General features: G+C 38.9%; 1 protein-coding gene across 7 annotated transcripts in view; it reads left to right on the top strand.

Moving 5' to 3' along the window:
- Positions 1-24,355, top strand: part of Pka-R1 (protein kinase, cAMP-dependent, regulatory subunit type 1) — a 356,477-nt gene that overhangs the window by 299,843 nt on the left and 32,279 nt on the right. For 6 of the 7 annotated variants that reach the window (XM_053773397.2, XM_053773400.2, XM_070085816.1 and 3 more), the window contains one exon: positions 18,244-18,447. The exons of the other annotated variant lie outside the window; for it this stretch is intronic. In XM_053773397.2, the coding sequence (XP_053629372.1) occupies positions 18,244-18,447 (204 nt within the window). The remainder of the gene's footprint in view (positions 1-18,243; positions 18,448-24,355) is intronic. 7 annotated transcript variants of the gene reach the window in all.

Genomic DNA, 24,355 nt, shown 5'->3' with positions numbered 1-24,355 from the left:
TGATTGGGTGTCAGATTATGGAGGTTTAGATCAGGGTCAACGTGATCAATCATCTTCTAGGTTTAAATTATGGTTATTTATATCCTGAGTTATGTGTTGAGTTCTAGTACTGATATCTGTAGTGGTGGGAAGCTTGGATAAGTATATAGCTAGAGTATTTTGGTCATGTAGAGTATAGTCACTACTACACATAATGAAGTTGATGTTGTCTATGTGTTGTGCTGGAATGAACTAAAGTACAACTAGGTATAAACTAGTAATATAAAAATACAAATTTAAAATAGAACAAGACTCTCACTTGTAATTGCACTAAGGTCTAATATAATGACTTTTGTGGAGTCTATGTTTTGAGCTAGAATGAGCTATAGTACAACTAGATTTAATCTAATAATATAAAAATACAAATTAAAAATAGCACCAGTCTCTCACTAGTAATTGCAATATGGTCTAATATAATGAATTTGGTATTGACTATAGTACAACTGAGTTTAATCTAATAATATAAAAAAGGCACAAGACTCACAATTGTAATTGCACTAAGGTGTTATATAAGTTGTTTACAAGAATTAGAGTATAACTAGATTTAAATTGACAAGATAAAATATACAAGGTAAGGTAGCAAAAGAATAAAAAAAGTAGAAAAAAAAAAAATATATGAGGTAGTTGGTACTAGTTAGCAAAAGATAGTTAAGGGCCTTGAACAATAATATAATTGAAATATACACTAATTGCACACACAATATAGTCACTAAGATATGAAAACAATCTTAGAGTAGGAATTATAATATAAACTTATATATAAAAATACAAATTGAAATGGTACTTGCAATTGCACTAGAGTCTGGTATAAGTTGTTGACAAGATCAAGAGTATAACTAGATTTAAATTGACAAAATAAAATTCACAATTAAAGTACCAAAAGAATAATAGTAAAAAATAACAATGGTAATGTCTTGGTTATAATATGATAGTAAGATGGTAGACAGGTACACAGGTACAAAGGATAATATAAAGGTTGGAGTTGAATATACAAACTTGAAAATTTGGCAACAAAATGTTATGGGAAGTATAAAATAATGTTTAATGTACAAAAGTAAAATTGACTGGTAGTAAATATGGTGTTTAATAAAATTTTAGTAAGTAATAATGATTACAAAAAAAGTGAAAAACTAATGTTTATTTCATTCAATATTGCACTGGTAGTTATACTAGAGGTTATATGGCAGTACAAGGTAATTAAGAGTACTCTAAGATAGTAAATGTGGTATTAAAACAGGTAAAGGTAATTAGACAAGTAATGGTTATTAAATGTCAAAAATGTTAAGAGTAAATTGAAATTATAGTAAAAATGATGATAATTAATTTTAGTAAGTAATATCAATTGATAGTATTTAAAAAAATATGAGGTAGTAATATGGACAGAGAAAGTATCAATTCAGCTAATGTTTAAGCAAACAATAGTAAATAAGAAAATTACATAAGGTGACTTATGCTTACTAGTAAAATCACAAAATGAGGTAGTTGATTATTTAATTACTAAGAGATTGTACAATGAAATTTGAACAATAATGGAGCAATAATGGAAGAAACAGAGGCAGTAATTTCATGCACTGGTCAGGGAGGTATACCATCTTTTAGGAGTGAAGAAGAGCAGAATGTAAGTGTGGGGGAGGTACGTGAGGCATTACATAAAATGAAAGGGGGTAAAGCAGCTGGAACTGATGGGATCATGACAGAAATGTTAAAAGCAGGGGGGGATATAGTGTTGGAGTGGTTGGTACTTTTGTTTAATAAATGTATGAAAGAGGGGAAGGTACCTAGGGATTGGCAGAGAGCATGTATAGTCCCTTTATATAAAGGGAAAGGGGACAAAAGAGACTGTAAAAATTATAGAGGAATAAGTTTACTGAGTATAACCAGGAAAAGTGTACGGTAGGGTTATAATTGAAAGAATTAGAGGTAAGACAGAATGTAGGATTGCGGATGAGCAAGGAGGTTTCAGAGTGGGTAGGGGATGTGTAGATTAAGTGTTTACATTGAAGCATATATGTGAACAGTATTTAGATAAAGGTAGGGAAGTTTTTATTGCATTTATGGATTTAGAAAAGGCATATGATAGAGTGGATAGAGGAGCAATGTGGCAGATGTTGCAAGTATATGGAATAGGTGGTAAGTTATTAAATGCTGTAAAGAGTTTTTATGAGGATAGTGAGGCTCAGGTTAGGGTGTGTAGAAGAGAGGGAGACTACTTCCCGGTAAAAGTAGGTCTTAGACAGGGATGTGTAATGTCACCATGGTTGTTTAATATATTTATAGATGGGGTTGTAAAGGAAGTAAATGCTAGGGTGTTCGGGAGAGGGGTGGGATTAAATTTTGGGGAATCAAATTCAAAATGGGAATTGACACAGTTACTTTTTGCTGATGATACTGTGCTTATGGGAGATTCTAAAGAAAAATTGCAAAGGTTAGTGGATGAGTTTGGGAATGTGTGTAAAGGTAGAAAGTTGAAAGTGAACATAGAAAAGAGTAAGGTGATGAGGGTGTCAAATGATTTAGATAAAGAAAAATTGGATATCAAATTGGGGAGGAGGAGTATGGAAGAAGTGAATGTTTTCAGATACTTGGGAGTTGACATGTCGGCGGATGGATTTATGAAGGATGAGGTTAATCATAGAATTGATGAGGGAAAAAAGGTGAGTGCTGTGTTGAGGTATATGTGGAGTCAAAAAACGTTATCTATAGAGGCAAAGAAGGGAATGTGTGAAAGTATAGTAGTACCAACACTCTTATATGGGTGTGAAGCTTGGGTGGTAAATGCAGCAACGAGGAGACGGTTGGAGGCAGTGGAGATGTCCTGTTTAAGGGCAATGTGTGGTGTAAATATTATGCAGAAAATTCGGAGTGTGGAAATTAGGAAAAGGTGTGGAGTTAATAAAAGTATTAGTCAGAGGGCAGAAGAGGGGTTGTTGAGGTGGTTTGGTCATTTAGAGAGAATGGATCAAAGTAGAATGACAAGGAAAGCATATAAATCTATAGGGGAAGGAAGGCGGGGTAGGGGTCGTCCTCGAAAGGGTTGGAGAGGGGGTAAAGGAGGTTTTGTGGGCGAGGGGCTTGGACTTCCAGCAAGCGTGTGTGAGCATGTTAGATAGGAGTGAATGGAGACGAATGGTACTTGGGACCTGACGATCTGTTGGAGTGTGAGCAGGGTAATATTTAGTGAAGGGATTCAGGGAAACCGGTTATTTTCATATAGTCGGACTTGAGTCCTGGAAGTGGGAAGTACAATGCCTGCACTTTAAAGGAGGGGTTTGGGATATTGGCAGTTTGGAGGGGTATGTTGTGTATCTTTATATGTGTATGCTTCTAAACTGTTGTATTCTGAGCACCTCTGCAAAAACAGTGATAATGTGCGAGTGTGGTGAAAGTGTTGAATGATGATGAAAGTATTTTCTTTTTGGGGATTTTCTTTCTTTTTTGGGTCACCCTGCCTTGGTGGGAGACGGCCGAGTTGTTGAAAAAAAAAAAAAATTTATCAGTGGAGGCAAAGAAGGGAATGTATAAAAGTATAGTGATACCAACACTTATATGGGTGTGTAGCTTGGGTTGTAAATGCTGCACCGAGGAGGCAGTTGGAGGCAGTGGAGATGTCCTGTCTAAGGGCAATGTGTGGTGTAAATATTAGGCAGAGAATTCGAAGTGTGGAAATTAGAAGAAGGTGTGGAGTTAGTAAAAGTATTAGTCAGAGGGCTGAAGAGGGGTTGTTGAGGTGGTTTGGTCATTTAGAGAGAATGGATTGAAGTGGAATGACATGGAGAGTGTATAAATTGTAGGGGAAGGAAGGCGGGGTAGGGGTCGTCCTCGAAAAGGGTGGATGGAGGGGGTTAAGGAGGTTTTGTGGGCAAGGGGCTTAGACTTCCAGCAATCGTGCATGAGCGTGTTAGATAGGAGTGAGTGGAGACGAATGGTTTTTGGGACCTGACGAGCTGTTGGAGTGTGAGCAGGGTAATATTTAGTGAAAGGATTAAGGGAAACCGGTTATTTTTATATAGCCGGACTTGTGTTCTGGGAATGGGAAGTACAATGCCTTCACTTTAACCCTTTCAGGGTCCCCAGGCCCTCTCCCAGACTTGTTCTCAGGATCACCCAAATTTCAAAAAAAAAAAAAAAAAAAAAATTCTTTTGAAAAGATAGAGAATCTTTTCCCGATCATAATGACACCAAAAGTCTGAAATTTGATGGAAAACTTACGGAATTATGATCTCGCTAAGTTAGCGGTCTCGAAGATGTTTACGCATCGGCGATTTTGCCCAATTTCAGCCCTATTTTCGGCCAATTTCAGTGTACTAGTTGACAAAAATCATAACTATTTCGCTAGAACTCCATTTTTTCTATCGAATGAGTACAAGAAACCACCCATTTACCGATTTCAACTATCCAATACAGTGGTCAGAATTTAGCAATTTTGCCAATTTCACACAAATTTCAAAAGATGCCAATTTCCAAATAGGGTCCAGAATAAACAAGAAAGACATTCCTGGCACTAAAATAACATTTCCTCTGTTTATTAGTCACGTCCCCACGCCCCTCTTACATTCTTTTGCTTTCCACTTTGAATTTTTATTTTCACAAAAAATAGAAGATTTACTGTTATGCAGACTACTGCATTAGTATAGAAATGGTATAAATAATATCAGTGCACTTGTGAAAGAATATTAGACTCACCAGTTGACGTGTATTGGATGCTTAGCATGATTTGTTTACTTTTGAACTTTGGTAAAAATCGAACATTTCTCCTACGTTGAGCTCAGTTTCAAGGTACTTTTCAGTGTAAAACCAGTCAAAATCATCTCAATTTCTGTAATATGTCTTCCATTCTATAAAATGAAACCAGGAAAACTAGAATACAACAATAAATACCATAGGAAAATACAATGGAAAGTCGCTGTTTTAACCCTTTCAGGGTCCGTCCCGTAGATCTACGGCTTTACGTTCAGGGTCCAAACCGTAGATCTATGCCATGAGCTCAGCTCACTCTGATAAACTGAGTGGTACATTTGGGCATAGATATGAGAGAATACATCTATGTGGTATGTGTGCACCACATAAAACAGATCCTGCAGCACACTGTGTATAATGAGAGAAAAAAACTTAAATCATGATTTTTCGATTAAAACAGCAACTTTGCAGTGTTTTTTCGTATGTTTTTTATGGTTGTATTTGCAATTTCTTGGTCTCATTTGATAGAATGGAAGACATATTACAGAAATAGAGATGATTTTGATTGGTTTTAGCACTGGAAATGGCTTGAAACTGAGCTCAAAGTAGCGGAAATGTTAAATTTTTGCCGATATTCAAGAGTAAACAAACGACCTCACACGTCTAATACACATCAGCTGGTGGGTCTAATATACATTCACAAATATGGTGATGATATTTATACAATTATTACAGTATTGCATAACAGTAAATCTTCTATTTTTTGGTATGAATAAAAATTCATTATGTGAATAAAAAATCAAAATGGAATTTATTTGTAATGCCTCAAAACATAACTAATGAACAGAGGAAACGTTAGTTTAGTGCCAGGAATGCCTACATTGTTTATTCTGGACCCTATTTTGAAATTGGAATATTTTGAACTTTGTGTTAAATTGGCCAAATTAACAATTTCCGATCACTTTATTTTGTAGTTGAAACAGTTGACTTGGCGATTTCTTGTGCTCAGTCGATAGAATAGAAGTAATACTAGTGAAATAGCTAAGAATTTGGTTGATTGGAATAATGTAATTGGCCTAAAATGGGAGTCAAAGTCGGCAAAATCGCCGATTCGTAAATGTCGCTGACACATCAAAATTCGCGAGAGCATAATTTCGTCAATTTTCCACCAAATTTCGTACTTTTTGTTTTATTACCTTCACAAAAAGATTCTCTACGATTTCATAAGAAAAAATAACAAATTTTTTTTTTGAAAATTCTTGGACACTGGTGCATGACTCCAGATTTGGGCCTTGGACCCTGAAAGGGTTAATCCAAAAAAACTTGGTCAAAAATTTTTTTCTTCTCATTACGCACTGTGTGCTGCAGAATTTTTTTTATACTGCGCACACTGACCACATAGACCCATTCTTTCATATGTAGGCCTACCAGCTTTCTCTCACTAGATTTGAAGGTGCTAGAATTTAGGCGTACTAGTACGTCAAAAACCCTGGTGCGTAAGCTGTACTAGTACGTCCGAAACCCTGAAAGGGTTAAAGGAGGGGTTTGGATATTGGCAGTTTGGAGGGATGTTTAACCCTTTGAGGGTCCGTCCCGTAGATCTACGGCTTTACGTTCAGGGTCCAAACCGTAGATCTACGTCATGAGCTCAGCTCACTCTTATAAACTCTGAGTGGTACATTTGGGCCTAGATATGAGAGAATACATCTATGTGGTATGTGTGCACCACATAAAACAGATCCTGCAGCACGCTATGTATAATGAGAGAAAAAAACTGAAATCGTGATTTTTCGATTAAAACAGCCACTTTGCAGTGTTTTTTCCTATGTTTTTTATAGTTCTATTTGCGATTTCTTGGTCTCATTTGATAGAATGAAAGACATATTACAGAAATAGAGATGATTTTGATTGGTTTTCGCACTGGAAATGGCTTGAAACTGAGCTCAAAGTAGCAGAAATGTTAAATTTTTGCCGATATTCAAGAGTAAACAAATGACCTCACACGTCTAATACACGCCAGCTGGTGGGTCTAATATGCATTCACAAATATGTTGATGATATTTATACAATTATTACAGTATTGCATAACAGTAAATCTTCTATTTTTTGGTGTGAATAAAAATTCATTATGTGAATAAAAAATCAAAATGGAATTTATTTGTAAAGCCTCAGAACGTAACTAATGAACAGAGGAAATGTTAGTTTAGCTCCAGGAATACATACATTGTTTATTCTGGACCCTATTTTGAAATTGGAATATTTTGAACTTTGTGTTAAATTGGCCAAATTAACAATTTCCGATCACTTTAATTTGTAGTTGAAACAGACGACTTGGCGATTTCTTGTGCTCAATCGATAGAATAGAAGTAATACTAGTGAAATAGCTAAGAATTTGGTTGACTGGAATAATGTAATTGGCCTAAAATGGGAGTCAAAGTCGGCAAAATTGCCGATTCGTAAATATCGCTTACACATCAAAATTCGCGAGAGCATAATTTCATCAATTTTCCATCAAATTTCGTACTTTTTGTTTTATTACCTTCACAAAAAGATTCTCTACCATTTCATAAGAAAAAATAATAATTTTTTTTTTTTTGAAAATTCTTGGACACTGGGGCACCACTTCAGATTTGGGCCTTGGACCCTGAAGGGGTTAATAGGATGGTATATATACTATATACAATGTAATTGGGGCCCTGATATTATATTCTATATGGTTTAGTTTATTATTTCAGGTCACTTTTTATTTTATTTTTATTTTATTATCACACTGGCCGATTCCCACCAAGGCAGGGTGGCCCGAAAAAGAAAAACTTTCACCATCATTCACTCCATCACTGTCTTGCCAGAAGGGTGCTTTACACTACAGTTTTTAAACTGCAACATTAACACCCCTCCTTCAGAGTGCAGGCACTGTACTTCCCATCTCCCGGACTCAAGTCCGGCCTGCCGGTTTCCCTGAATCCCTTCATAAATGTTACTTTGCTCACACTCCAACAGCACGTCAAGTATTAAAAACCATTTGTCTCCATTCACTCCTATCAAACACGCTCACGCATGCCTGCTGGAAGTCCAAGCCCCTCGCACACAAAACCTCCTTTACCCCCTCCCCCGCCTTCCTTCCACTACAGACTGATACACTCTTGAAGTCATTCTGTTTCGCTCCATTCTCTCTACATGTCCGAACCACCTCAACAACCCTTCCTCAGCCCTCTGGACAACAGTTTTGGTAATCCCGCACCACCTCCTAACTTCCAAACTACGAATTCTCTGCATTATATTCACACCACACATTGCCCTCAGACATGACATCTCCACTGCCTCCAGCCTTCTCCTCGCTGCAACATTCATCACCCACGCTTCACACCCATATAAGAGCGTTGGTAAAACTATACTCTCATACATTCCCCTCTTTGCCTCCAAGGACAAAGTTCTTTGTCTCCACAGACTCCTAAGTGCACCACTCACTCTTTTTCCCTCATCAATTCTATGATTCACCTCATCTTTCATAGACCCATCCGCTGACACGTCCACTCCCAAATATCTGAATACATTCACCTCCTCCAAAATGAAAAAGACGGCCCCTTACCACAGTGTATGCCACTACGAATCTTAAATCTCTCAAACCAACCTTTGCTGGCCTTAAATTCATCAGCAGCAGCACTATTTTGAGGCATTTTCTTAATGAGATCATCATGCAACTTACTTGCCTTTTCACAAATTATAGACTGAGAAACACTATCACCTGATAATTTTTTCATTTATCCATAACAGTAACAGTCTCTCTACCTCTTCAGTTATTTGCAGTCTCCATTTTGAAAACATACTTGAACCTTTTGCAACAACAGCTTCCTTGATTGCCTGTCTGTTTGCCAAGATAGTACTGATGGTTGAATGTGATTTGTTGTATTGCCTTTCCAACTCAGCCATACGGACTCCACTCTCATATTTTTCAATGATCTTCATTTCCATCATAATTCTCACCTTTTTTAACACAGGCTTGGTACTAGAAGCTTTCTTGGGGCCCATGGTGGCTTATTTGGCAGTTACAAGCACTAAAAACAGTGGAATAATCCAAAATGTATGAGAGGCACACGTGGAAACTGACCGCAACAGCTTGTAAACAATGGCACATTAAGTTGTGGAGTGGCTGGGCTCGCTCAGGCCGCGCTCCGGGCACATGGACATGTTCCGGATGAACGTCGTTGGTAGAGTTTTTCGCCGTTGGTCAAGACATTTTTTTTATGCCTAAAAGTGCCGTTAGACAAAATTGCCGTTACTTAATGCCACCGTTAGTTGAGGGTCCACTGTATTTTCTTCAATAAGTGGACAGTTAAGCACATAGTGTTCATGATAGTGACCAGAGGGCTGGCCACATACATGTACTTTGCATTTGGATTGACCATCATCTGTTTGTCTCTCAAACTAGCAGAAGTACTTGTAACCAAGCCTAAGCCTGGCCACTACAACATCAGTTAGTCTGTTCACATTGCAAGTTGCTCCATAAACATACAGTGGACCCCCGGTTATCATAATTAATTCATTTTAGAGTGTGTGACTAAAACCGAATTTGGCGATATCCGAATTCATTTTCCCCATAAGAAATAATGTAAATCCAATTAATCCGTTCCAGACACCCAAAAGTATTAAAAAAAAAAAATTTTTTTTACATGAAATATACATTTACCTACACAGAAAATAATGAGACATGAAGAATAAACAATTTACCTTTATTGAAGACTTGTTGATGTATGGAAGATAGGAGGGGAGAGAATGGAGGAGTTACTATTGTTTGGAAGGGGAATCCCCTTCCATAAAGACTTCAGGTACCAAGTCCTTTTCTGGGGTTACTTCTTCTCTTTGTTTTTTAATGCCACTAGGGCCAGCTTGAGTCACTGGACCCCTGTCACTCAAAAAAATTGTTCCAGAGAGCTTTGTTTCTGGCATTTCTTTAAAATTTCCCTAAAATGGGACACAACATTGTCATTGTACGTGTTGCCAACACAGCCTGCAACAGCTTTGTCAGGGTGATGTTCATCCATAAATGTTTGCACCTCACTCCACTTTACACAAATGTCCTTAATCTTTGAAGAAGGCACCTTCTTCCATCTCTCTTCCTCCTCTGAAGCAATTTCCTGAGCTGTGGTCTGTTGCTGTTGCAGATGAAGGCCTTGCAGCTCTTCAGTGGTTAGCTCTTCCCTGTGGTCCTCCACCAACTCTTCCACATCCTTGCCACTCACCTCCAACCCCATGGAATTCCTCAATGCCACAATACTTTCCACAACTGCCATAGGCTCGTCAGGGTCAGCCCCAAACCCTTCAAAATCCCTCTCTTCAACACATTCTGGCCACAATTTTCTCCAAGCAGAGTTCAAAGTCCTGGAAGTCACTTCCTCGCAAGCCATGCCTATAAGGTTTATGCAATGGAGGATACTGAAGTGATCTTTCCAGAACTCTCTTTGGGTCATTTCAGTGTCTGAGGTTATGTCAAAGCACCTTTGAAACATTGCTTTGGTGTAGAGTTTTTTGAAGTTTGAAATGACCTGCTGGTCTGTGGGCTGGAGGATAGGAGTGGTATTAGGGGGGCAAGAACTTCACTGTGATGAAACGAAACTCCTCCACAATTTGCTCATCCAAGTCTGGAGGATGAGCAGGAGCATTGTCCAGTACCAGGAGGCACTTGAGTTTCAATTTATTTTCCATGAGGTATTTCTTCACACTCGGGCCAAACACTTCATTGAACCAATCAAGGAAAATTTCCTTCGTGACCCATGCCTTACTGTTTGTCTTCCACATCACACACAATTTACTCTTGATGACACTGTTTTTCTTGAATACTCTGGGATTTTCAGAGTGATACACCAATAAAGGCTTCACTTTGAAATCCCTACTAGCATTACTACAGAACATGAGAGTTAGCCTGTCTTTCATAGGTTTGTGTCCTGGGAGTGCCTTTTCCTCCTGCGTGATGTAAGTCCTCTTTGGCATTTTCTTCCAAACGAGGCCTGTTTTGTCACAATTGAACACTTGTTGGAGTTTGAATTGTTCAGCCTCTATGTACCCCTTGAATTCTTGAACATATTTTTCAGATGCATATTTGCCAGAACTTGCAGCCTTGCCATGCCTTATTACACTATGTATGCCACTATGCTTCTTAAATCTTTTAAACCAGCCTTTGCTGGCCTTAAATTCACTAACATCAGCACAAGTTTCAGGCATTTTCTTTACGAGATCATCATGCAAGTGCCTTGCCTTTTCACAAATTATCGACTGCATAACACTATCTCCTGCTAACTGTTTTTCGTTGATCCACACCAACAACAGTCTCCACATCTTCGAGTATTTGCGATCTCTGTTTTGTGAGCATATTTGCACCTTTCGCAACAACAGCTTCCTTGATTTCCTTTTTCTTGGTCAGGATGGAAGCAATGGTTGTATGGGGTTTCTTATACAACTTGGCAAGCTCTGCCACACGTACTCCACTTTCATATTTTGCAATGATGTCTTTCTTGAATTCTAGAGTGTTTCTCACCTTTACCAAAGGGCTGGCACTAGAAGCTTTCTTTGGGCCCATGGTGGCTTATTTAGCAGTTGCAAGCACAAAAAAGAATGGAATATTATGAAATGTATCGTATGAATGTGTGGGGTGACGGTCACTCGCTGGTAAACAATAGCGGACTGACTGTGAATGGTGTGGGATGGTGTGTTGGAACACTCAGGGCTGCTCGTACGTGTTCGAGACGAACGACTATTACCGAGGTAAATGACGATCACTGAGCCAATATTTTGACGAAAAAATGTTAGGATTACCGAATATTACGAAATCTGATGACTGCGATGTCCGCAGGTCCAATGTACTTACTGACATTCATGTTACCAAAGTGGGTTATAGATCTACTCAGGCTTCTAATTGCATTCCTATAACATTGTTTCATTATTTCTGTCTCTCCTAATATTATTCCTGTTGCTAGACACAGATACGTCAAAATTATATTCTACATTATTCTTCAGGGGGCTTTTCTTTGCTAATATATCAACTTTATCATGAAGGAATAATCCAGTTGTGATGGGATCCATGACAATTGTACATTAATTCCTTTTTCCAGGATTTTTGAGTATCTCTTATCTGGCTTCGCCAATGAGCATGTTTGTCATTTTTCAGTGACGACATAGAATCAGTGTCATACGTTAGCCTTAGCCTAATTAGGATGGCAAACAATTCAGTTTGCATTGTAGACTCCCAGTTAATTCTTATGCCTAACTCAACAAAGTTGTTGCTATTCTTAACTAGGGAGGTGGCAACAAGAGCAGATGGAGCCCTTCCATTAGACTCCTGCTTAGATCCATCACTGTGTATAACTTGTGATAAATTATCACTACCAGTTAGGTGAGAAACTTCTTCTTGAGCAGTTTCTTTTACAAGTAGTTTAAGGAAAGGATTACTACAAATGAGCTTCTTGGGAGGGGCATAAAAGTCTTCAAGAGGAAACTGGACAAGCATTTTCACCAGGTGCCAGATCAACCAGGTTATGATGGATATGTGGGTCAGCAGGCCACTAGCAGCAAAAACCTGGTCAATCAGGCAAGCACCAAGCTAAGGAAATTGAAAAACTCTTGGAACTTATCAAAGGTAAAAATTGTGTTGCAGAGAACAGATACACCTCTGCAGCACTTGTCCTTTCATTGTCAAAGCCTTGATTTCAGTGAAGCATAAGAGTTGGCTGCTGTGTACTGGGAACAGTTATTTGTTTAAGCAACAATAATAGGAGGAGGATTGTTTAATATCAAAATGTCCAGGCTGGTATGACGACTTGTTGATACTGTATGAGAGTGATATACAATTTCCCCATATCTCAAGAGCTGTGGGGAAAAAGGGAGTCATAACCCCTTTGCACCCCCTGTTGGAGGTAATTTCCTCACACAGGAGGAGGTGGTGGTGGTTACTAGCTTCTTGCACATCACAAGCGGTGTTCCGCAAGGGTCAGTGTTGGGCCCGTTGTTCACAATTTACATAAACTACATAGATGAGGGAATAAATAGTGACATAAGCAAATTTGCCTAGGTAGTAGGTTGGTAGACAGCAACCGCCCAGGGAAGTACTACCGTCCTGCCAAGTGAGTGTAAAACGAAAGCCTGTAATTGTTTTACATGATGGTAGGATTGCTGGTGTCCTTTTTTCTGTCTCATGAACATGCAAGATTTCAGGTACGTCTTGCTACTTCTACTTACACTTAGGTCACACTACACATACATGTACAAGCACATATATACACACCCCTCTGGGTTTTCTTCTATTTTCTTTCTAGTTCTTATTCTTGTTTATTTCCTCTTATCTCCATGGGGAAGTGGAACAGAATTCTTCCTCCGTAAGCCATGCGTGTTGTAAGAGGCAACTAAAATGCCGGGAGCAAGGGGCTAGTAACCTCTTCTCCTGTATATATTACTAAATGTAAAAGGAGAAACTTTCGTTTTTCCTTTTGGGCCACCCCACCTCGGTGGGATACGGCCGGTGTGTTGAAAGAAGAAAGAATAAGCAAATTTGCTGATGACACCAAATTAGGCCATCCAATTCATTCTAATGAGAACACTAGAGCACTCCAGTATGATTTGAATAGACTGATGCAATGGTTGGAGAAGTGGCAAATGCAGTTTAATATAGACAAATGCAAAATTCTAAATGTTGGACAGGAAAATAACCATGCCACATATAAACTAAATAATGTAGATCTTAATACTACTGATTCACTACATCCCACTGACACAGCTAACAAGATAAACGACTTCTTCTCAACCATAGGATCTAATCTCGCCAATAAAATCCCACATACTAATGCCCATGCCGGGGACTACCTAGATGGGAATTTCCCAAATTCCTTCTATCTTGCACCAACTGAGCCCTCGGAAGTCACCGAGATTATAAAGTCACTTAAAAACAACTCAGGGAATCTGTCTAATGTCCCACCATTACTGTACAAGCGAACGGCCCATATCCTTTCGCATGCTATTTCATTACTTTTTAACAAGTCACTAGAAACTAGCACCTTCCTGAAACTACTCAAGATGGCAAGGGTTACACCAATACATAAAGGTGGTGACCCTACAGACTTAAACAACTATAGGCCAATATCAAACTTACCATTGCTATCCAAAATCTTTGAGAAACTCGTGCACAGGAGACTGTATTCATTTATAACAGCACAAAACATACTCAACCCCTGCCAATTTGGATTTAGGAAAAATAAAAGCACTAATGATGCAATCATAAAAATGCTAGATCTGCTTTACACAGCATTGGAAAATAAGGAATATCCACTAGGAATTTTTATTGACCTAAGAAAAGCTTTTGACACAGTAGACCACGACATCCTACTCCACAAACTTGACCATTACGGTATAAGAGGCCATGCGCTTGCTTATTTCAAATCTTACCTTACTAATAGGTATCAGTATGTTACTATTAAAGACACAGCATCAACAACACGGCCACTTGATACTGGAGTTCCGCAGGGAAGTGTCCTTGGTCCCCTGCTCTTCCTCATATACATCAATGATCTTCCAAATGTATCCCAACACCTGAAACCCATTCTCTTTGCTGACGACACGACTTATGTCATCTCTCACCCTAATCTTGCCACTCTCAACACCATTGTTAACGAGGAGCTGATCAAAATATCGACTTGGATGACAGCCAATAAACTTACGCTTAACACTGACAAAACCTACTATATTATGTTTGGTAGCAGAGCAGGAGATGCACAAACTAACATTAAGATCAACAACACTCTAATTACCAGACATAATGAGGGCAAATTCCTAGGCCTATACCTTGACAACCTGAATTTCAGCACCCATATCCAACACATAACCAAAAAAGTATCCAAAACAGTTGGGATCCTCTGCAAGATACGATACTACGTGCCGCAAAGTGCCCTTCTCACACTATACCACTCACTTATTTATCCATACCTCACCTATGCTATTTGTGCTTGGGGATCAACTGCAGTAACACACCTAAAGCCAATAATAACCCAACAAAAAGCTGCAGTAAGAATAATCACTAAATCCCATCCCTGGCAAGACACCCCCCCACTCTTCATAGATCTAAACTTACTCCCTGTTCAGTACATCCACACTTACTACTGTGCAATCTACATCTACAGGACCTTAAACTCCAATATCAACCTTGACCTAAAATGCTTTCTTGATAGTTGTGACAGAACCCACAGGCATAACACCAGACACAAACATCTCTATGACATTCCCCATGTCCGACTAAACCTTTACAAAAATTCAATGTATGTCAAAGGCCCTAAAATCTGGAACATCCTACCTGAGAACTCTAGAACTGCAGACACATTCATCACCTTCAAAACTACCATTAGAAAACATCTTATCTCCCTGATAAACCCCATCAACTAACTACACGAATACCACCTGGTGGTTCACACTTACACTCACTCACCCATTTGACCATAAACAGAAATATTAATCTCAATCTTAAAATAATGAATCTTATGATACTCCAATACTGAAACTATGTACTGTACCAAAACAAAAGCATTCACATTGCTAAACTCACAAACTAGTATTTAGTCACTTAGCCATAATACCAACTTACCTCATAATTTGTAATATTTTAAACTAAAGAATTAAACTAAGTCTGCCCAAAATGCCTAGCCATGCTAGGCGTTCTAGTGGTACACTCTGTAATCATTATTTAACTACATGTAAACCACACAACAACCAAATTCTGTAAATTCAACATTGTAATCTTTATAGAGAATAAACTTTGAATTGCGAAAAGGATTTAGGAGTTCTAGTTAGCAGTAATCTAAAACCAAGACAACATTGCATTAGTGTTTGCAATAAAGCTAACAGAATCCTTGGTTTCATATCTAGAAGTATAAATAACAGAAGTCCTCAGGTTGTTCTTCAACTTTATATATCCTTGGTTAGGCCTCATTTAGATTATGCTGCATAGTTCTGGTTACCGTATGACAGAATGGATATAAATGCACCGGAAAACGTACAGAGGAGGATGACAGAGTTGATCCCATATATCAGAAATCTTCTCTATGAGGACAGACTGAGGGCCCTGAATCTGCACTCTCTCGAAAGGTGTAGAATTAGGGGGGATATGATCGAGGTATATGAATGGAAAACAGGAATAAATAAAGGGGTTGTTAATAGCGTGCTGAAAATTTCCGGTCAAGACAGGACTCTCAGCAATGGTTTCGAGTTGGAAAAGTTCAGATTCAGGAAGGATATAGGAAAGCACTGGTTTGGTAATAGAGTTGTGGATGAGTGGAACAAACTCCCCAGTACAGTTATAGAGGCTAAAACATTGTGTAGTTTTAAAAATAAGTTAGATAAATACATGAGTGGGTGTGGGTGGGTGCGAGTTGGACCTGACTAGCTTGTGCTACTAGGTCTGATGCCATGCTCCTTCCTTAAGTGGAAGTGACCTGACTAGGTGGGTCATTGAGTTAATCCGGGGGGGGGGGGGAAGGACCTGTTTTGCATAGGTCAGTAGGCCTGTTGCAGTGTTCCTTCTTTCTTATGTTCTTGCGAGTGGGTGTGGGTGGGTGTGAAATGGACCTGACTAGCTACTAGGTCGGACGCAGTGCTCCTCCCTTTAGTGACGTGTCTGACCTCACTAGGTCAAGGCATTGGCTTAAGCCGGTGGGGAGAATTGGAGCTGTTTCGCATAGACTTGTAGGCCTGCTGCAGTGTTCCTCCTTTCTTATGTTCTTATGTCATTCTAGTCGCTTTTTGCAACGCATGGATTACGGAGGAAAGATTCTTACCCTTGGAGATGAAAGGAAATAAGAACAAAAACTATTAAGAAAATAGAAGAAAACTCAGAAGGGTGTATACCTGGAGAGAGTTCTGGGGGTCAACGCCCCTGTGGCCCTGTCTGTGACCAGGCCTCATGGTGGATCAGGGCCTGATCAACCAGGCTGTTACTGCTGGCCACACGGAATCTAATGTACAAACCACAGCCCAGCTGGTCAGGTACTGACGTAGGTGCCTGTCCAGTGCCTGCTTGAAGACAGCCAGGGATCTATTTATAATCCCCCTTATGTATGCTGGGAGGCAGTTGAACAGTCTTGGGTCCCTGACACTTACTGTGTTGTCTCTTATCTTGCTAGGGGCACCCCTGCTTTTCATTGGGGGGGATGTTGCATCATTTACCGAGTCATTTGCTTTCATAGGGAGTGATTTTTGTGTGCAAGTTTGGTACTAATCCCTTTAGGATTTTCCAAGTGTATATAATCATGTATCTCTCTCGCCTGCATTCTAGGGAGTACAGGTTGAGGAACTTCAAACGTTCCCAGCAATTGAGGTGTTTTATCACAGTTTTGCGTGCCATGAAGTTTCTCTGTATGTTCTCCAGGTCAGCAATTTCACCTGCCTTGAAAGGTGTTGTTAGTGTGCAGCAATATTCTAGCCTAGATGTGAAGGTGTGTATACATATGCCTAGGTATGTATACATATAGGTGTTTATGAATGTTTAGTGTGACCTAAATGTAAGTAGAAGTTGCATGATGTACCTGTTTTCTTGTGTATTTGAGTTAGAAAGAACAGACACCAGCAATCCTACCATTATGTAGAACAGTTAAGTTTCTGTTTCTCATCCATATGACAGGACGGTTGTACCTCCTTGGTGATTGCTGTCTTCCAGCCTACTACCTGTAATAGGTAGTGATCCAGTAAACTCAACAGATGAGAAGCAAGTTATGTAGGGTTCCGCAGGATGTAGATTGTTTGGCCATCCTTCAATAGGAATTATTACTTTTGAGACTAATCTGTTATTTGAAGATCAAGCACACACTTCTTGCCAATAGTCAGTTCTTGTGGCATAAGGTTGACTGGAATGTATTTTTACTCCTAGCCCACAGCTTGGGTCTTTCCTCTCTTATCATGGACTTAATAATTACTAGGTTGCCTGTTGAGATTGGGGGAAACTTTTAGGAGAATCTTTTAATGTAAGAAATTTAATGGGATTTTAACTAAAGTGGATTATTTAAACTTGGCATAATAGTATTTAATTGTTTTATTCATACTAGTAGTTTTTATTGTTTATCCTTTTTTTGTGTGTTTGTTGATTGCCTGGGCAACCAGGCTGTGGCTTTTGGTGGTCCATTGGCTGACATACTGTCACAGCCTGGTTTATCAGGCACTCTGCAGGGTAGTAATCCAGTTTCCTTGTGAAAACTTCCATGGTTGTTCTTTCAATTTTTCTGATACCTACTGGCAGGAGGCTGATTAGTCGTGGCTTGCCTATTTTTCGCCGAGTTCATTTTACACTTCCCATGTCACTGTAAGCGATAAAAGTAAGTAAGGTAATGTAAGATGATCTGCTTTTAAATGTTTTCATTCCTAGTGTTGGTTCATTAGCTTTTCTCTCTCCTATGTGTGGGTTATTTGTGTATTAAATCCATGTTTAAACTTGCAGAATGCTCAGCAGATTTTATTATAGTACAGGTACAAAAAATTTATTGCATAAAAATATTTTTCCTTCAGAATCATTGGACAAATGGGAGCGCTTAGTGGTGGCTGACGCACTTGAGCCCGTGTCCTTCGAGTCAGGCTCTACAGTTGTTAGGCAGGGAGAAGCTGGTGATGATTTCTATATCATCGTGGAGGGCACTGCAGTTGTCATGCAGGCTCGCACCCCTGACGATGAACCTGTGGAAGTTGGCAGGCTTGGTACTTCAGATTATTTTGGTAAATGCCAACTTTTTCTTTGATATGTTTTTAAATAATTGAGGCAGGTGGTAAAATGTTGCCATGATATACTGTATACACAACTTCATGTATACAGTTTTCTTTAGTATTCAGAAAATGTATTTATTTAAAGTAGGGTTATTATTGAAAGAATTAGAGGTAAGACAGAATGTAGGATTGCGGATGAGCAAGGAGGTTTCAGAGTGGGTAGGGGATGTGTAGATCAAGTGTTTACATATTTAGATAAAAGTAGGGAAGTTTTTATTGCATTTATGGATTTAGAAAAGGCATATGATAGAGAGGATAGGGGAGCAATGTCGCAAATGTTGCAAGTATATGGAAAAGGTGGTAAGTTACTAAATGATGTAAAGAGTTTTTATGAGGATAGTGAGGCTCAGGTTAGGGTGTGTAGAAGAGAGGGAGACTATTTCCCGGTAAAAGTAGGTCTTAGACAGGGATGTGTAATGTCACCATGGTTAATATATTTATAGATGGGGTTGTAAAAGAAGTAAATGCTAGGGTGTTCGGGAGAGGGGTGGGATTAAATTATGGGGAATCAAATACAAAATGGAAATTGACACAGTTACTTTTTGCTGATGATACTGTGCTTATGGGAGATTCTAAAGAAAAATTGCAAAGGTTAGTGGATGAGTTTGGGTGTGTGTGTGTAAAGGTAGAAAGTTGAAAGTGAACATAGAAAAGAGTAAGGTGATGAGGGTATCAAATGATTTAGATAAAGAAAAATTGGATATCAAATTGGGGAGGAGGAGTATGGGAGAAGTGAATGTTTTCAGATACTTGGGAGTTGATGTGTCGGCGGATGGATTTATGAAGGATGAGGTTAATCATAGAATTGATGAGGGAAAAAAGGTGAGTGGTGCGTTGAGGTATATGTGGAGTCAAAAAACGTTATCTATGGAGGCAAAGAAGGGAATGTATGAAAGTATAGTAGTACCAACACTCTTATATGGGTGTGAAGCTCGGGTTGTGAATGCAGCAGCGAGGAGGCGGTTGGAGGCAATGGAGATGTCCTATCTAAAGGCAATGTGTGGTGTAAATATTATGCAGAAAATTCGGAGTGTGGAAATTAGGAGAAGGTGTGGAGTAATAAAAGTATTAGTCAGAGGGCTGAAGAGGGGTTGTTGAGGTGGTTTGGTCATTTAGAGGGAATGGATCAAAGTAGAATGACATGGAGAGCATTTAAATCTGTAGGAGAAGGAAGGCGGGGTAGGGGTCGTCCTCGGAAAGGTTGGAAGGAAGGGATAAGGAAGGTTTTGTGGGCGAGGGGCTTGGACTACCAGCAGGCGTGCATGAGCGTGTTCGATAGGAGTGAATGGAGACGAATGGTATTTGGGACCTGACGATCTGTTGGAGTGTGAGCAGGGTAATATTTAGTGAAGGGATTCAGGGAAACCAGTTATTTTTATATAGCCGGACTTGAATCCTGGAAATGGGAAGTACAATGCCTGCACTCTAAAGGAGGGGTTCGGGATATTAGCAGTTTGGAGGGATATGTTGTGTATCTTTATACGTATATGCTTCTAAACTGTTTTGTTCTGAGCACCTCTGCAAAAACAGTTATTATGTGTGAGTGAGGTGAAAGTGTTGATTGATGATGAAGTATTTTCTTTTTGGGGATTTTCTTTCTTTTTGGGTCACCCTGCCTCTGTGGGAGACAGCCGACTTGTTGAAAAAAAAAAAATGCCTGAAATTTTTTCATTTACCAGATAAGAGCAGTTCTCAGTTACAATTACAATATTCTTTTGTTTTTTATATTTTAAATTTAAAATAATCTCCAAAATAAAGATTGATCCAGATTATCAAAATATTTTAATTTTAATAAGGTATCTCATAATTAGATTTTTTTCTGAAAGATTTCTGATCCTGAAATTTTTAATATTGAATGACGTTCAGACTGTTTTACATGTCAAATAAAAAAAAAAGCTGTATTGGGTTTTTAATGAAATGTAGGTAATTATCAATAAATAAGCTGAATTTAATTGTTGTAATGCTGTCAAACCTCTTCATTGCCATAATGTTATTTCCCTTTACTGATCATCAGTAAGCTGCTGCTACTGGAGGTTAAGTATGCTGTTTTAAGTTTTATCTTTACCACCAGTCCTACTTTTGAGAAACAATAGTGTAGTTTCCCTACTGGTAAATTTTGTTTAAAGCAGCCCCCCTCCCCCTCCATTGCCCAGTCATATTAGGGTCAGTGAATTAGAACACATCCTCATTAAGGGTACTTGCTGTCCCAGTCATTGTTTCCGTGGAGCAGCTGTGTGAATGTCTTAGTCATTCATTTTTCATTGTGGACAACTAGGAGTGGATTCAAATGCATTTGTTCTTCAAAATTTCTTCACAAAGATGGGAAAGATAAATGGTGTATGTGGTTTTGTCTTATGCTCTTCCATCTGTTATAAAATGAGAGCATTTTATTTTTTTTAGTCTATTTGTAACCTTTTCCTTTTTTTTATACAGTAGGGCCCCACTTTTTGGCATTTCGCCTTATGGCGTTCCGCTAATGTGGCGATCTCAAATTATGACCAAAACTTTCTATACGGCAAGTGGTCTTTCAAATACGGCGCGCACCACCCAGTTTGTTTACATTCTTCATGAGCACATCTCTCTATTATGTAATAATAATCACTCTTGGGCACATTAAATGTCTAATTTTACGTCAATATAGACATTTTCATTAAGCCATCTATGATATTTTCTTCAAAATTATATAAGAAACATGTTTCATAGCATATAAACATGCTGTTTATATGCTATGGAGGTGTGGTTGCCAGGTGGAGGGAAAACATTACGTAATGTACTAATAATAATCACTCTTGGACACATTAAATGTCTTATTTTACGTTAACATAGACATTTTCATTAATCCATCTATTATATTTTCTTCAAAATTGTATAAGAAACATGTTACATAACATATAAAAAATTTTTTTTATATACTAATATCCCTCTCAGGGTCCAAGGCCAAAATCTCAAGGGGTACCTCAGTGTCCCAGAAATTTTGAAAAAAAAAAAAAAATTCTTATAGAATTAAAGAGTACATTTTTGTGAAGGTAATAAAACAAAACAAAAAACAAAAAAAAATTTCTGATCAGTACTTCCCGAGATACAGAGCCGAGAAGTTGACCCAAAATGACCAGGTGGCAACAACATCGGCAATTTCCACAAACTCTCATTTCTTTATTTTACGTTTTTTATGAAAGATTGGATATCAGATTGGAGGGAGAGAGTATGGAGGAGGTGAATGTATTCAGATATTTGGGAGTGGACGTGTCAGCGGATGGGTCTATGAAAGATGAGGTGAATCATAGAATTGATGAGGGGAAAATGGTGAGCGGTGCACTTAGGAGTCTGTGGAGACAAAGAACTTTGTCCTTGGAGGCAAAGAGGGGAATGTATGAGAGTATAGTTTTACCAATGCTCTTATATGGGTGTGAAGCATGGGTGATGAATGTTGCAGCGAGGAAAAGGCTGGAGACAGTGGAGATGTCATGTCTGAGGGCAATGTGTGGTGTGAATATAATGCAGAGAATTCGTAGTTTGGAAGTTAGGAGGAGGTGCGGGATTACCAAAACTGTTGTCCAGAGGGCTGAGAAAGGGTTGTTGAGGTGGTTCGGACATGTAGAGAGAATGGAGCGAAACAGAATGACTTCAAGAGTGTATCAGTCTGTAGTGGAAGGAAGGCGGGGTAGGGGTCGGCCTAGGAAAGGTTGGAGGGGCTTGGACTTCCAGCAGGCATGCGTGAGCGTGTTTGATAGGAGTGACTGGGGACAAAAGGTTTTTAATACTTGACGTGCTGTTGGAGTGTGAGCAAAGTAACATTTATGAAGGGATTCAGGGAAACCGGCAGGCCGGACTTGAGTCCTGGAGATGGGAAGTACAGTGCCTGCACTCTGAAGGAGCGGTGTTAATGTTGCAGTTTAAAAACTGTAGTGTAAAGCACCCTTCTGGCAAGACAGTGATGGAGTGAATGATGGTGAAAGTTTTTCTTTTTCAGGCCACCCTGCCTTGGTGGGAATCGGCCAGTTTGTTAATAATAATATAATAATGAGATGTTTTTCTGGCCGGCTTGACAGAGTGAACAACACCCATTCGTGTCCGGCCTGGTAACAACAACAACAACAACGTTTGTTTACATAACTCACCAACCTTCTACACTCTCATTCTCTCTCTCGTTCATTCATTTAATCTTGTTTACTCACCTCTCACTCTACATTAAGACTACAGATATTTTAAGGTAAGTAATGAGTGGACACGATTATTATATTATAGTTTAATAATAATATTAATATTAGTACATACGTATTATTGTAATAATAATAATAATAATATTAGTACATATGTATTATTGCTTGAACTTTGTATAGAAAAGGGTTTAGTTATAGGTAATACATATTTTAAGAAAAAGAGGATAAATAAGTATACAAGATATGATGTAGGGCGAAATGACAGTAGTTTGTTGGATTATGTATTGGTAGATAAAAGACTGTTGAGTAGACTTCAGGATGTACATGTTTATAGAGGGGCCACAGATATATCAGATCACTTTCTAGTTGTAGCTACACTGAGAGTAAAAGGTAGATGGGATACAAGGAGAATAGAAGCACCAGGGAAGAGAGAGGTGAAGGTTTATAAACTAAAAGAGGAGGCAGTTAGGGTAAGATATAAACAGCTATTGGAGGATAGATGGGCTAATGAGAGCATAGGCAATGGGGTCGAAGAGGTATGGGGTAGGTTTAAAAATGTAGTGTTAGAGTGTTCAGCAGAAGTTTGTGGTTACAGGAAAGTGGGTGCGGGAGGGAAGAGGAGCGATTGGTGGAATGATGATGTGAAGAGAGTAATAAGGGAGAAAAAGTTAGCATATGAGAAGTTTTTACAAAGTAGAAGTGATGCAAGGAGGGAAGAGTATATGGAGAAAAAGAGAGAGGTTAAGAGAGTGGTGAAGCAATGTAAAAAGAGAGCAAATGAGAGAGTGGGTGAGATGTTATCAACAAATTTTGTTGAAAATAAGAAAAAGTTTTGGAGTGAGATTAACAAGTTAAGAAAGCCTAGAGAACAAATGGATTTGTCAGTTAAAAATAGGAGAGGAGAGTTATTAAATGGAGAGTTAGAGGTATTGGGAAGATGAGAGGGAATATTTTGAGGAATTGTTAAATGTTGATGAAGATAGGGAAGCTGTGATTTCGTGTATAGGACAAGGAGGAACAACATCTTGTAGGAGTGAGGAAGAGCCAGTTGTGAGTGTGGGGGAAGTTCGTGAGGCAGTAGGTAAAATGAAAGGGGGTAAGGCAGCCGGGATTGATGGGATAAAGATAGAAATGTTAAAAGCAGGTGGGGATATAGTTTTGGAGTGGTTGGTGCAATTATTTAATAAATGTATGGAAGAGGGTAAGGTACCTAGGGATTGGCAGAGAGCATGCATAGTTCCTTTGTATAAAGGCAAAGGGGATAAAAGAGAGTGCAAAAATTATAGGGGGATAAGTCTGTTGAGTGTACCTGGTAAAGTGTATGGTAGAGTTATAATTGAAAGAATTAAGAGTAAGACGGAGAATAGGATAGCAGATGAACAAGGAGGCTTTAGGAAAGGTAGGGGGTGTGTGGACCAGGTGTTTACAGTGAAACATATAAGTGAACAGTATTTAGATAAGGCTAAAGAGGTCTTTGTGGCATTTATGGATTTGGAAAAGGCGTATGACAGGGTGGATAGGGGGGCAATGTGGCAGATGTTGCAGGTGTATGGTGTAGGAGGTAGGTTACTGAAAGCAGTGAAGAGTTTTTACGAGGATAGTGAGGCTCAAGTTAGAGTATGTAGGAAAGAGGGAAATTTTTTCCCAGTAAAAGTAGGCCTTAGACAAGGATGTGTGATGTCACCGTGGTTGTTTAATAT

Source organism: Cherax quadricarinatus, chromosome 17, assembly GCF_038502225.1.
Source record: "Cherax quadricarinatus isolate ZL_2023a chromosome 17, ASM3850222v1, whole genome shotgun sequence".
Classification (NCBI taxonomy): Eukaryota; Metazoa; Arthropoda; class Malacostraca; order Decapoda; family Parastacidae; genus Cherax; species Cherax quadricarinatus.
Note: the sequence above shows the minus strand (reverse complement) of the source record. Positions and strands in the feature narration are given on the sequence as shown.